Source organism: Martes martes (assembly GCF_963455335.1).
Source record: "Martes martes genome assembly, chromosome: 1".
Taxonomy (NCBI): domain Eukaryota; kingdom Metazoa; phylum Chordata; class Mammalia; order Carnivora; family Mustelidae; genus Martes; species Martes martes.
The window spans coordinates 115,114,723-115,129,418 of record NC_137888.1 but is presented as its reverse complement, the minus strand read 5'-3'; the positions used below and the strand labels follow the sequence as shown (position 1 = coordinate 115,129,418).

The window sequence follows — 14,696 nt, the reverse complement described above, 5'->3', positions numbered from 1 at the left end:
TCATAGAGTTAGAATGAAATCAGTCCTAATTTTATAGAAAGACAAGCACAGATTTTGATATGTATATCGTCTCATGAGGAGTTAGAGGTGGATTAGCTGTCCTTGTATTTGTAGGAGTTAGATTGTGTTTAATATGAGTGGCAGTAGAAGTTGTGCCCTAGACTTCCTGAGAAAGAATGTGAAGATTTCTTTTTCGTCTAATTAATTACCTTTATCTTCCAGGGAGGGCTTGAGAATGGAAAGGGGAAGAGAGGGACTTACCTACTTGTCATCCTTGTTGATTGTTAAAATGCATTTTCAGTTTCTATTTGGGATTTTGTTTTTTCATTTTAGTTTCATGTGCCTTATATTCCTAGAAAATTTTCCAAACTTCTATTTAAAGTATTAAATTAACTTTTCCATAGGACCACACTCTTGGTTCAGGCCAGAAGTGTTTTTCAACATTTAAAAATTGTTTTCCTGGGGCGCCTGGGTGGCTCAGTGGGTTAAAGCCTCTGCCTTCGGCTCGGGTCATGATCTCAGGGTCCTGGGATCGAGCCCCGCATGGGGCTCTCTGCTCAGCAGGGAGCCTGCTTCCCTTCCTCTCTCTCTCTGCCTGCCTCTTTGCCTACTTGTGATCTCTGTCAAATGGATAAAATCTTTTTAAAAAAAAAATTGTTTTCCTAACCATTTTGACTTGACTTAAAATTGATGTTTATTTTCAGCCCTTATTTGATTTTTCAGCAGCTTTTGACGTAGTTGATCACTTCTTTCTCCTTGTTACATTTTTTTCACTTCCCTTCTACACCATACTCTCTTAATTTTCCTCTTATCTTCTGTTCCGTTTTCTATTTCTCCTTGTTTTGCCTGACCTTTAATACTGGACTTTCCCTAGACCTCAGTCCTTAAATTATTTTTTTATGTTTACTTTTTTCAACTATATCCAGTCTCACAGCTGTAAATACTATATGGTCATGATTCCTAAACTTACATCCCCAGCTCAGACTCCTAAACTCTAGACTTACATTTATCCACCTACTTGATGTCACCACTTGTATATCTAATAAATATTTCAGATCAAGTCCAAACCTGAACTACAGTTCTTTTCTCCCCAGACCTGTTCTACTCATGGTCTTCTCCATCTTAGTTGGTTGCAATGCTACCTTTTTGATTGCTGCTGCTCAAAACTTGGAATTCATCCTTAATTTCACATTTACCTGCTCACTGGCATATGTGTGCATGTGCTCACACACCACATCCAGTTCATGAGGAAATCCTCTTAGCTCTACCTTCAAAATATATCCAGATTAGATTTTTTTTTTTCTTTCACTCTTACCAGTGACTAGTGTTTAGTTGAAGCTACCTTCGCCGCTTACTTGGATGATCTGTAGCTTCCTAATTGGTCTCTTTGCCTTTTGTTTTGTTTTCTTTCCTTACCATCTTCTCTATACAGTAGCCAGAGTGATTCTTACAAAAATAAGTCATATTGTGTCTCTTCCCTGCTTTAGACAGGGTCCCATTTCACTTAGAATCTTTATCATTGGCCTTCTATGCCATAGACTTTTTTTTTTTTTAAGGTTTTATTTATTTATTTGACAGACAGAGATCACAAGTAGGCAGAGAGGCAGGCAGAGAGAGAGGGGGAAGCAGACTCCCTGCCAAACAGAGAGCTGGATGCGGGGCTCGATCCCAGGACCCTGAGATCATGACCTGAGCTGACGGCAGAGGCTTAGCACATTGAGCCACCCAGGCGCCCTGAACCTTTTTTTTTTTTTTTTAATAGCACTTAACACCTTTTAGAGTACTATCTAAATGACTTATTTATTATGTTTGTTGTTTATGGACTGTCCTCCTCTTCCAGTGTAAGATCTAGGAGGGCAAGGTTCTTTGTTTATTTCATCTGCGTATCCCAAGCAATAGATATTTGCTCCTGTTTGTTGGTAGAGAAAAGGAAGGGAAATCTTATTTCTTCATTCGTCTAAATTTTTCTAGTAGTGTTTTTTTAAAAAGTTGTTTAAAAAATTTCCCCCCACTTTATTGTAACTATTCTGATTCTTCTCTTGGAATGTCCAAGGATTCTATTTGATTTATAAATTGAATGTAGTTATGGAATCACAGTAGTGTTATTTTGTGATGGTGTTACATGAATTCTTCCTTAGATCCTTTGAGGTTTCTTTCAAAGCCTGTTTTAGAAATCCAAATCTTATTAGTGTATATTTTATCTAGAGTGTTATATTACAAGAATTTCCTGTTTTTCTCAACTTTAAAGAAATTATAGGTATTATAATAATGGCTAGGTAAAGGTATATAGGCTCATCCTTATATGTGGAAAGAACTGACTTTTCCTTCTCTCATTGTAAATCTAATTTTGACATTTTTGCAATTATTTGTGTATTCTTTTTTCTTTTATTTTCTTTAAAGGGTTTTACGGTAACGTCTATATGATACTGTAGAGGCAGATTAGAATAACTAAAACCTGAAGCAAGAGGGAACTGGAAAGTTACATATAAATACATGTGCACTGAGATGCAGGTATAACTATCATGAACGGTCTTGGGCTCCCAAAATTATGTAATTTTTCTTAATGCTGCATCTGTCCATCTAGTAAACAGATATTTACTTGGTAACTCAATAAACTGGGGATAGATCGCTAACTAGATCATAGTCTCTGATCACGTTTCTCAGTTTAGGCAACAGGACCAAAAGCTGAATTGTCATATTGAGTGCCACGTGGTCTATTTGATGTGAACGTAGGGTGCTTTGTGGAGGTGGTGGTGGGAAGGTGCTCATTCCACTGAGAAGAAGGCACTTCAGTGTCACAAATTTACTGTGTGAACAGTGTCTTTAAAACCCTGAGCCTCTTTATTAGGCTCTTAAATTTGTATTCTGCATCCTGTTTACAGATCTTGTAAAATTGCAGGGTTTTAATGGACATGAAATACTACATGAAATACTTTCTAAACACAGCTGCTCTACTTTCATTAAACAGTTCTGACATTCAGCAGTTTGCTGAGGTTTCTTCCAATTCAAGATTCTGTGATTCTGGGGTTATAGCTCATTTCCTGTTAATGGTTTTTCTCTTTATTAGTTCATATTACTACTCTGTTTTCTTAATATAACAACTGCTATATCATACGTTCAGGTGCCTCAGACAGATTGTAAAATACAGTGAACATACGTGACAAAATTATTTTCATTATGTACTAAGATTCTTTTGTTAATGGCGAAGCCTGGAAAAGTTATAGATGGGATTTGTTCAGCAGCCTAAGATATGTCATAGACAGAACCCTGAAAGACCCAATATGCAGTTATTTACCTGCTCTGATTTGCAGGAAATCCTGTTGCTTAAGTACCATTTCCAGTTCTGAAAAGGATGAAGGTGAATACCCATGAAAGGGGGAATATGGTCTCTGATGATAATTTTTGACAATTTTGTCTGGGCTTGGCCCTAGATGTCCCTACCATCTTGCTCCTTTCTTCCATTATGAGCCTGCTGACAGTCCCATCTTATTTGAAATACTTGGTCATCCTGACAGAATTATCAGTCACAGTATTCTTTCCTCATAGATATCTACTCTCCCCGGGTTATAAACCATGAGATTTACCGTGCTCTCTTCTCCGTAAAGGTGTGGACCATGACGCACTGCTGATGCGATAAGCATTGCAGTTTAACTGCTTTGGTTCAACATTTTAATTCTTTAAACAGTGATGGTAACTATTTTATTTTCCTAGCATGTCTAAATCTACTGCAGTGATAAGATTCTTGGGAATGGACAGACTTTGTAGAAAGTCAATGTAAAAATTTTTTGGAGGGGGGATAGCTTCCTAAGTTTATTGTGATTTCAAGACAGAAATACCTTTTTTTTTTTTTAAAGATTTTATTTATTTATTCGACAGAGATCACAAATAGGCAGAGAGAGAGGGAGGAAGCAGACTCCCCGCTGAGCAGAGAGCCCAATGCGGGGCTCGATCCCAGGACCCTGGGATCATGACTTGAGCCGAAGGCAGAGGCTTAACCCACTGAGCCACCCAGGTGCCCCAAGACAGAAATACCTTTTCTTCAGCTTTTATTTTTTCTGGGCCTGGTTGAAGGCAACATTATGTAGTAATCTCTAAGTTCGTAGTTTTTTTCCTTAGCCCTCTTTTTTTCCTCATTAAAGTGACCTTACGCCTCTTTAGATGACTAGTATCTTCATTTTAGCTTTACACCTCCTACTGTGAAAACTGAAAGAGACTGTCACCCAGTCACCCATCAGTGTTGGCTTATTGATTCCCAGCACAATAGATAGGCCATCTCTTCTTCCACCACCTTCTTTTATGGCACAGTAGGATGATATTAATTGCTGCTGCGGTTATAGTGGCATTTCACCTGCTTGACTATGCTAACTGCCTGGACAAGAAATTCAGGCTGTTGGAGGAGGAGGGTGAAATGGAAACATAGCTTTCTAACATAGTACTGATTTTTTCTGAGGAAAAAAATATAATTTCCTATCTGAATAAAATAAAACATTATTAGTATTTCTTTACACAAATTTTCTGTAAATAGTGAATATTTGCTACTGCACATGATTAAAAAAATAACTTTGTATTTAGATCCACGTGACCCCTGTTAAGAGAATCTGGAGCCCTAGGAACAGATGCTTCTGTATGTCCCCCTTCTTCCATCCACACTTCTCTACACAGTATGATGACCTCGATAATATTTTAAGAGTGTTACTTTTTTTTATGAGCTTGGACTCATAGGGTTATTGACACCTGAGTTAGAACTTGAGTGTGTGCTATTCATTCACTGGAACCATACTGCTTGCATCTCTACCTTGGGCTGTAGTTTGGTTGCTTTTTCAATTACATGCTGGCTTGAACGGTTTTATTTTGGATGCTGTATTGGCAGGTGAGAACATAAGGGGAGAAGAGTACATTTTTTTAAACTACTTTAAAAAAAATTCTTTTCTTGCAGGAAAATGGCAGAATAATGTTTACAATCTTTAGAAAAGAAATATAATGGAGCTCACTCAGAAAGTACATGTGTGGGGGCGCCTGGGTGGCTCAGTCTGGTAAGCGTCTGACTCTTGATCTCAGTTCAAGTCCTGAACTTGGGATCATGAGTTCAAGCCCTGCACTGGGCTCCATGCTGGGTGTGGAGGGTACTTTAAAAAAATTGAGAAAGATACATGTGTGGACAGAAGATAAAATCTTTTTTTTCCCCTAAAATGTTAAGCCAAATGAGAAATTTTACAAAAAATCCCCACCGTTTTCCCTGATATTTATTATCTTTTAAGAAGCACATAAAGGAGGCTTTTGAAAAGGATGAATGAAACTTAACAATATAAATTTTGGCGAGGGTTTTTCATGGTTTCTAAGTTTTTCTTTTTTTTCTAACTCTTTTGAAAGCACGAATGGGGACATGGAGGAATTCTTGCTTGGGAGAAGATAATCAAATCCAGGTTCTAATTTTCCTTTGAATGCTTATTCTTTTTTTTTTTTTTTTAAAGATTTTATTTATTCATTTGACAGACAGAGATCACAAGTAGACAGAGAGGCAGGCAGAGAGAGAGGAAGAAGCAGGCTCCCTGCTGAGCAGAGAGCCAAATGTGAGGCTCAATCCCAGGACCCTGGGATCATGACCTGAGCAGAAGGCAGAGGCTTTAACCCACTGAGCCACCCAGGCTCCCCTTGAATGCTTACTCTAGGATAATTGATTTTTAAGATCTGGTGTTGATATTAAAGATGATCCAGTCCATTCCTCACTTTTTTTTTTTTTAAAGATTTTATTTATTTATTTGACAGAGATCACAAGTAGGCAGAGAGAGAGAGAGGAAGGGAAGCAGGCTCCCCGCTGAGCAGAGAGCCCGATGCGGGGCTCGATCCCAGGACCCTGGGATCATGACCTGAGCCAAAGGCAGAGGCTTTAACCCACTGAGCCACCCAGGCACCCCATTCCTCACTTTTTATGGAGGAGAAAACTGAGGTTTGGAGAGATTAAATTATGTTCTCAAGAACTCATGTTAGTTGGAAGAGAGACTAAACTTTTGGTTTCCATTTCTAGTCTGTGTTTTTTACAGTTCTCTTACCCATCACAGGATAGAATTTCTCATGGATCTTGCCAGTGTCGCTTAGTAGACCAGTCTGAGTACATAGGAACAGTTAAAACATTTCTAACACAGTATTTGAGCAAGAAAGACCTTTTTTAATTTCATTGAGACTGATCTCAAAAATAAAAGCTCAGTCTTTTAAAAAAGGGTGGCTTAATATTTTTATGTAATAAGCATACATTCAGAACCTTGATACTTTTTTGTATTGATTGCATAGTTGGCTCTCTTTGTTCTTAGAAGAGTCAGAACTGACCTTGACGACCTTGGAAAACAAAGTGGATTTTCAAAAATATCCTACCATATTGTGTAGCACTGTGGCTCAGACTGAAGTAATGAAGAAGTTAGGAAAAGTGTATTTGACATAAAAGTTTTGGAAAAGGGCAAGAGAATTGAAGTGCTTAGAATTTGGACTTGCTGTTTTATTTTTATTTGTTGATCATAGGCCTGTTTTAACTTTTTTTGCTCCTTTTTCAAGCCATTTCAGATTCATGTTTGAGATATGTGATAACTTAATCTCATTACTGTTTTCTTCCCTTTTGTTCCCATAAAATGAAAATGAAAAGAGGTTGTGTATTTTCTTTAACATTATAGATTATTATAGCTGGCATTTATTAGTTACTTACTGTGTGTCAGTCACTGTGCTAAAATTTTTATATGTATTTTTGAAATTTGTCATATAGCTTTTTAAAAATAATTATTTTTATTAACATATAATGTATTATTTGCCCCAGGGATACAGGTCTGTGAATCATCAGGCTTACACATTTCACGGCACTCACCATAGCACTTACCCTCCCCAATGTCCATAAACTTGTCATATAGCTTTATGGGAGAATTGTTATTATCTGTATTTTGTAAGTGAAATTGAAATACGAAAGAATTTCTTTGATGTTACATAGCTAGTGTAAGAAGTAAAATATAGAATTAAAATATGGCAGTTAAAAAAATCTAATTCCATTGCTTCTTAGCATGTTACAGAGACCCAATTCTAAAGGACCCAGACAGAACTTACTAACAAAGTAAGGGGTGACCATTCACATTACAAAATGATTTTTTAAAATTATTTATTTATTTGACAGAGGGAAAGATCACAAGTACGCAGAGAGGCAGGCAGAGAGAGAGGCGGAAGCAGGCTCCCTGCTGAGCAGAGAGCCCAATGCAGGGCTTGATCCCAGGACCCTGAGATCATGACCTGAGCTGAAGGCAGAGGCTTAACCCACTGAGCCACCCAGGTCCCCTACAAAATGATTTAATGAGAGATTTATTTAAAAATTTTTTTCAAGATTTTTATTTATTTATCAGAGAGGGGGAGAGAGAGAGAGAAGAGAGCACAAGCAGGGGGAGGGCAGAGGGAGAGGGAGAAGCAGACTTCCCACTAAGCAGGGAGTCGGACCTGGGGCTTGATCCAAAAATCCCCACAATCATGATCTGAGCTGAAGGCAGATGCTTAACTGACTAAGCTGCCCAGGCACCCTGAGAGATTTATTTTAAAAGATTTTATTTATTTATTTGTCAGAGAGAGAGAATGCAAGCAGGGAGAGGGGCAGAGGCAGAGGGAGAAATAGACTCCCTGCCGAGCAAGGAGCCTTGATGTAGAACTTGATCCCAGGACCCTGGAATTAGGACCTGAGCTGAAGGCAGACGCTTAACCAACTGATCAACCCAGCATCCCAGCCCGAGAGATTTATCTTAAAAAGCAGTTTTCCAGGGTATGTACTCTGTTTTCTGGTCAAAAATGCAGAGGGAGCCATCTCATCTTAGAGCCACCTCTAGAAGTTTTGGTTACCTAGTTTTGTCATTTATTGAGTTACAGGACTGCCCTTCAGTCAGCGGGCTAATCCTGATTCAGGCTTTGTCCTTTGCACAGAATAGCCAAGCGTTGCCCACAGTGGTTAAAGCTGTTGATCTGGAAGAGAAAGTTGCCTGGGGATGGTAGGTGCCATGATAGACATGTAGGCAACCATTCCTGGTATCTAAGTGGTTATTTAATCTATATGCAAACCTTAGGAATACATCTTTTATGTAAAACAAGGAATATAGATGTTAGTTTCAAAATCTCTATATTATAGTTTATCTTTGTTAATTATTTAGAAGGTATATATTACTTAGAGCCTCAAATCCATTTTTAATTGTTTAAATACTTAATCCTTAATATTTATGTGCTTATTAGTGATCTGGAATATCCTGTTGTTACATTTTAATTAATTAATTAATTAATTTATTTCTAAAAGATTTTATTTATTTATTTGACAGAGACAGACACAGTGAGAGAGGGAACACAAGCAGGGGGAGAACACAAGTGGGAGAGGGAGAAGTAGGCTTCCCGCCTAGCAGGGAGCCGGATGTGGGACTGTATCCCAGGACCCTGAGCTGAAGACAGCCATTTAATGACTGAGCCACGTAGGCACCTGCTACTGTTACATTTTAGATTGTATTGTCATGTGACCTAGTCTTACTATTAATTCCATTTTTAAGGAAATTGCTGAGGTTTGAGTGGAGGTTAGCTTTTCTTTTTTTTTAAGATCTCAAATGGATGGCTACAACAATTCTTCATCATACTTCCTGTTTCAAATAATTTGCTTTTATAAAGAAAATACAGTGCTCATATTATTCATATTATTTAGTTATTTTTATAGATCATTTTATAAAAACAGAGGCTTAATGGCACCTGGGTGGCTCAGTTGGTTCAACATCTGCCTTCAGCTCTGGTCATGATCCCAGGGTCCTGGGATCAAGTTCCACATCAGGCTCCCTGCTCAGCAGAGAGTTTACTTCTCCCTCTCCCTCTGCCTCTCCTCTCTGCTTGTGCTCTCTCACTCATTCCCTCTCTCTCTCAAATAAATAAAATCTTAAAAAAACCAAAACTCTGACTTTAAAAACAAAACAGTGGTTTAAAAAAGATTTTTCTACATCAGGGGTATGCAATTATCTGGGTAGGGAGAATTCTATTTTTATGCTTCTCATAGAGCTTCATTTAATTCACAGCTGGAAGTGATCACCATGTGATTAGAAATGTCTCAGTGTTGGGTGCTTGGGTGGCTCAGTCAGTTGAGCTTCCAACTCTTGATCTTGGCTTAGGTCTTGATCTCATGGTCATGATTTCCATTCCCTCACTGGACTCCATGCTAGGTGTGGAGCCTACTTAAAAAAAAAGTCTCAGTGTTAATAATTGTTGCTAGAATTTTTTCTATTCTAGTTTTATGTTTTTTGTTAACTTTCTGAGTTGATCATAAAAAACTGTGATGCATGAGTAGACTAAAGAATGAAGATGTTATTAAAAGTAAGGTGACGTTTTTCTCAATTATAGGCTTATTCAGCTTCTTAGAAGGTACAGCGAACCAGAGCTAAGTTTTAAAAATTATTTCCCTGAATGTATCTTGTATTTGAGAAATGATTTTCATTTATGTTTTTGTATTTAATATTCATTACAAGGAGTCAGTAAACCTTTCCTGTAAAGTGCCAGATAATAGTAAATATTTTAGGCTTTGTAGGTTATACGGTCTCTCTTTCTAAACTATTCAGCTCTTTCGTGCCCTTATTGCATGGAAGCTGCCATAGAAAATATTTAAATGAATGAACTTGGCTGTGATTCCGTAGAACTTTATTTATGGATGCTGAATTTGTATTTAATAGCAATTTTCTTGTGTCATTAAATATGTGGCTGCTTTTGTTTTTTTCTAACTGTTAAATAATGTAAAAACCATTTTTAGCTCATGGGCTGTACAAAAACAGGTTATGGTCCCGACTTGCCTGACAGTCTGTAGTTTGCTGAACTCTGTTCAGAATAATCCTGTGAGACTTTGTTGACTGTTTTCTGTTTTTTTCCCCCTTTGTTTTAACATTATTTTATGTTTTACTACTTAATCATATGTTTTCGGACATTGTTAATGTGTATGTAACTTTTAAATTTTAATAATTCAAAAAAATTTAATTTTTATTGTTTTAAGCTATGGGGAATAGGGTTTCTATAATATTGACCTCTAATACCTTGCACATTTATAAACGTTATACATACTCAATAGTTAATTGGGAGAGTTGAAAAGGAATAGTATCTTTCTTGCAATATTTGAAGGACCCTTGTGTAGATTGTTTCATTTCACTTACTCATTTATTAAACGTGTTCCAGGATGGTTCTCTTGCATTACTGAACAGAAGTAATAGGGAGGCAAAACCCACGTCAGGAAGAGAAAGGAGAGAAAGAGACTCTTATTGATAATATTCTTTGTGGTGTGGTATGTACTGTGGTCAGTGCTACAGAGCAGCCCCTGATTTAACCTTTACGACTTATTTAAGTAGGCATTTCTTCTCTCATTTTACAGATGAAGAAACTTAGATAAAATACTAAATAAGTGAGTGGTGGAGGAGAGTTTGAACTGAGATCATAATCTTTCCATATACTTTTCTTTTTATACTAAGTAATATTCAGTTAACTAGTTTACCTTACACATTAGCTGCTTAGCTATTACTGCAAGTTGTGTGTGTGTGTGTGTGTGTGTGTGTGTGTGTGTATGTGTTTTGCTATTGCTAGGAGTTTTCACACACATCTTAGATGACCAACAGATTTTTTTTTAGAAAAGGTGAAATCTTGAAGAACCTACCTCTAAGATAAAGTTTCAGATTCTTTGAATATATGATTACAGAGGGCTTTACTTTTAAATGCAGGTGAAACGCATTTTTCCTTTTGTGTTTGTACTGCTCTTTTAAAATGTTGTTTGGGCACCTGGGTGGCTCAGTAGATTTAAGCAACTGCCTTCAGCTCAGGTCATGATCCCAGGGTCCTGGGATTGAGCCCCATATTGGACTCCTTGCTCAGCAAGGAGCCTGCTTCTCCCTCTCCTTCTACCTGCTACTCCGCCTGCTTGTACTCTCTCTATCAAATAAATAAATAAAATCTTTTAAAAAAAATGTTGTTTTACCGGACACCTGGCTGATTCAGTTGGTGGAACATGTGGCTCTTGATCTCAGGGTTGTGAGTTTGAGCCCCACATTGGGTGTAGAGATTACTTAAAAAAATAAAATCCTTATTAAAAAATGTTGTTTTACAAAAGTAAATTAGTACAGTTGCACAATAAAATAATTGAGGAATATACATAAAGTTTCTATCAAATTGTATGTTTAGTAGAAATCAATGGTTAAATCAAATCTTAAGCTGGTCATTTCAACTAATATGCTTGAAAGTAATTGAAGATTGAGTGAAGCTAGGTTAAATAAATGTTACAAGTAAATGCAGAATGTTTCTGACAGAGTAAATAATTGAGGAGTTTATTTCTTGACCCAACAAACATTTTGAGTATACTGCTATGGGGAGCTCCAGTTAAGTGAGAGAAATGGACAGTGGTAGAGGCATGCATGAGGTATTGGGGGCGGGCACAGGATGGATGTGTAATTAAGCTGGTATGGGTGGAGGAAGAGGTTCCCAGACCCTATCTTCTGGGAAAATGACGTCTGAACTTTTTTCTTTTCCCCTTTATTGGCTTTAAAATTATTTAGAAATTTGTAGTTCTTGCAAATACTAAACAAGCCAGAAGTATAAGTAGTAAACAGTATAAAATCTTATTTACACTTTCTGTTCTCCAGTCTTCATTTTATGGGTAATAGACTGGTAAATATGCTTCCAGATTTTTCTCTGGGCGTTTACCAACAGTTTTTTTTTCCCCCCCTCCATGAAATTGGGTTCACACTATATATAATTTTGTAACTTGCTTTTTTCCCCACATGTAATAGTTTATCATATGTGTGTTTCTATCCCAGTAGATGTAGATCAATTGCATTTAAAAACCTGCTGCCTCAAATATTGGGATGGATGTACTTTCATTTATTTACATTATTTCCTATTGCTGGACATGTAGGTTTTCAACCTGTTACAAAGAGTGAATATCCTTATGCAGATATATTTGTTTTCTTTTATGAATTAAGTTTAAAATGACAAGTAGTATATATAGTCAGGTGAACGGGAGTTAAGATTAATGTGAAGGGAAAATGTTTTCTAGGTTAAGGGAACAAATGTAATTCGAAAAACTGCTAAAGAAAATGATACTTTTAGTTAGGGGAGAAGCATTTCTGTTTCTGTCCTTTGAAAGTATATCACCTCTTGTTTTCTTGAACTTTGAACTGTATGCTATAGTATCTTGTTTTATGGAATAGGCATCTCTTTGCTGAATAATTTATAGTTGTATCATTTTCTTGTTTGGGAGATTAAAAACTTTTCAGTAATTGTGACCAGATAGAGAAATAGAATTACAAGCTGATAAAAATGATTATTTGGACATTATTACATAGAGGTTAAGTGGGTAGTTCTGGGAATAGAGGCTATATTTTAGCCATGTTTTTCTTAGTTCTGTTACCTAATTGAGAATTTCTTTCATTCTTTTTTTTTTTTTTTAAAGATTTTATTTATTTGACAGAGATCACAAGTAGGCAGAGAGGCAGGCAGGGAGAGAGAGAAAGGAGGAAGCAGGCTCCCCGCTGAGCAGAGAGCCTGATGCGGGGCTCAATCCCAGGACTCTGAGATCATGACCTGAGCCAAAGGCAGAGGCTTTAACCCACTGAGCCACCCAGGCGCCCCTAATTGAGAATTTCTTACTCAGGTTTCAAAATAAATGTTTGGGTGTTTAGTCCCCCACTGTTGTCCATTTGAAACAAATTTGCTTAATTCATAAAATAACTACTGGGAAGTTGCTAGTTTATCAAGTAGGTATCTGAAAATGGGATAGATGACTTAAAGTAAATTGTGTTTTGTTCTATCTTAACTCTTAAGTGTAAAATCTTATTATTCTTAAAAAGTTTTAGTTGCTGCTGTTTTGTTCCAAATTTCCAATTTTGGAATGTTACCTGTAGTGTGATATCAAGTACTAATAAATATTATAATTTTATAATTCTCCTGACAATAAGAGTATCTAGTGATTTCTTAAAAATACATGGGAAACAAAATGGTTCATTAAACAAGGCTGACATTTTTCTGAACTATTTATAAAAGTAAAACCCTTTCCCTTTTGGTTCCCAAGGATGCTCTGTTATTGGGTTAGATGTGTTGTATTGAATAGAAATCCAAGTCTTTGTTAAGGCTCAACTTTAAAAATTTTTCCTCATTAAAAAAAAAAAAAACAACCATGCTAAATACTTCTTATTAGTGTTATTAATTTGAATAACATGAATGCTTTGAATCAGTCATCCTAATTAATGTTTTCTCTCATTACCTTATATAATAATTGTATTATCTGTTATATTTCATGTTTATGAAGTACTTATACTTCATCCTGAGGTGATTATTACTTAATGTGAAGTGTAATTTTTAAGCCTTCATATCTTTTTTCATTTAGAGTTATTTTCCAAGAGTAAAGTAACATTTAAACATATCTAATAACTTAGGGGGCAGACGGGAGGCTGGAGGGTGGATGTGGGGAAGGACTAGGGGGAGGTGGGGGGGATTTAAAAAAATAATAAACACATGATAATTTATTTTATGTATGATTTTTCTAGGGCTGCTTTGGAAGAAGTAGAAGGAGATGTGGCAGAATTGGAACTAAAACTTGATAAGGTGAATTTTACTTTAAAAGTTTTTTCAAACATTAATTCTTACTTTCCATTAACAATGATTTAGGCCTTTAATACCTGGTGGTTCATGTTACCTTTTTTTTTTTTTTAAATCTCTATGATGGTAAATGTTATTATTATCCCAGTTTTACACGTGAGGAAATTGAGGCTATAGACATGAAATAGCTTATTGGAAATCTAAGCACCAGAGCAAGAATTTGAACAGCATCTCACTTCAGAGCTAACTAGATACCCTTTATATTGTTGGAACTGTGTTTTCTTCTTTTCCATCAAAAAGATTGCATGTATCTTTTCACTGTTTAGTGGTTTTCATATATAACCTGACCATTCTTGTTTATAAATGTAGGTGTGGACACATTAAATATAAATAAAATTTAAAATACTGATTGCATTTTTTAAAGCTGATGCCAGAAATGCTTAGTATATAGTTAATAATTGATACTAAGTGGCCATATTGTATTTGAGGGTAAATGTGCATTAATTCCTATCATCTATATTAATTATTGATCATCTTTTTTTTTTTCCTCTACCCAAGAAATACTGTATAAAGCAGGAAGAAATATGAGAATGAGTAAGACATGGCTTCTGGTTTCACGTAACCAGTAACTGTTTAGTGAAATATCTTTCTTAAAATTTATGGAGATGAATCAGATGCACATATTTGAAATACCTTTTCTGAAAATAACTTCCTACTCATTTAATTATTTTTTTAAATGGTATTGCTACATAAAGCAGTGCTTCTCAAACTGTACTGTGCATAGGAATCACCTGGGGATCTTGTAAAAATACAGATTCTGATTCAGTAAGTCTGGGGTACCTGAGATTCTGTGTTTCTTTTTCTTTCTTTCTTTTTTTTTTTTTTAATTAACATACAATGTATTATTTGCTTCAGGGGTACAGGTGTGTGAATCATTAGGCTTACACATTTCACAGCACTCACCATAGCACATAACCTCCCCAGTGTCCTTAACCCAGCCACCATCTCCCAACCCCCCACCCCCCAGCAACCCTCAGTTTGTTTCATGAGATTAAGAGTCTTCCATGGTTTGTCTCCCTCCCAATCCCATCTTG

At 36.4% G+C, this 14,696-nt stretch overlaps 1 protein-coding gene across 2 annotated transcripts in view; it reads left to right on the top strand.

Annotated features, from left to right (window-relative positions):
* Positions 1–14,696, top strand: part of ACAP2 (ArfGAP with coiled-coil, ankyrin repeat and PH domains 2) — a 154,988-nt gene that overhangs the window by 47,183 nt on the left and 93,109 nt on the right. For both annotated transcript variants that reach the window (XM_080815008.1, XM_080815007.1), the window contains exon 2: positions 13,551–13,608. In XM_080815008.1, the coding sequence (XP_080671134.1) occupies positions 13,551–13,608 (58 nt within the window). The remainder of the gene's footprint in view (positions 1–13,550; positions 13,609–14,696) is intronic.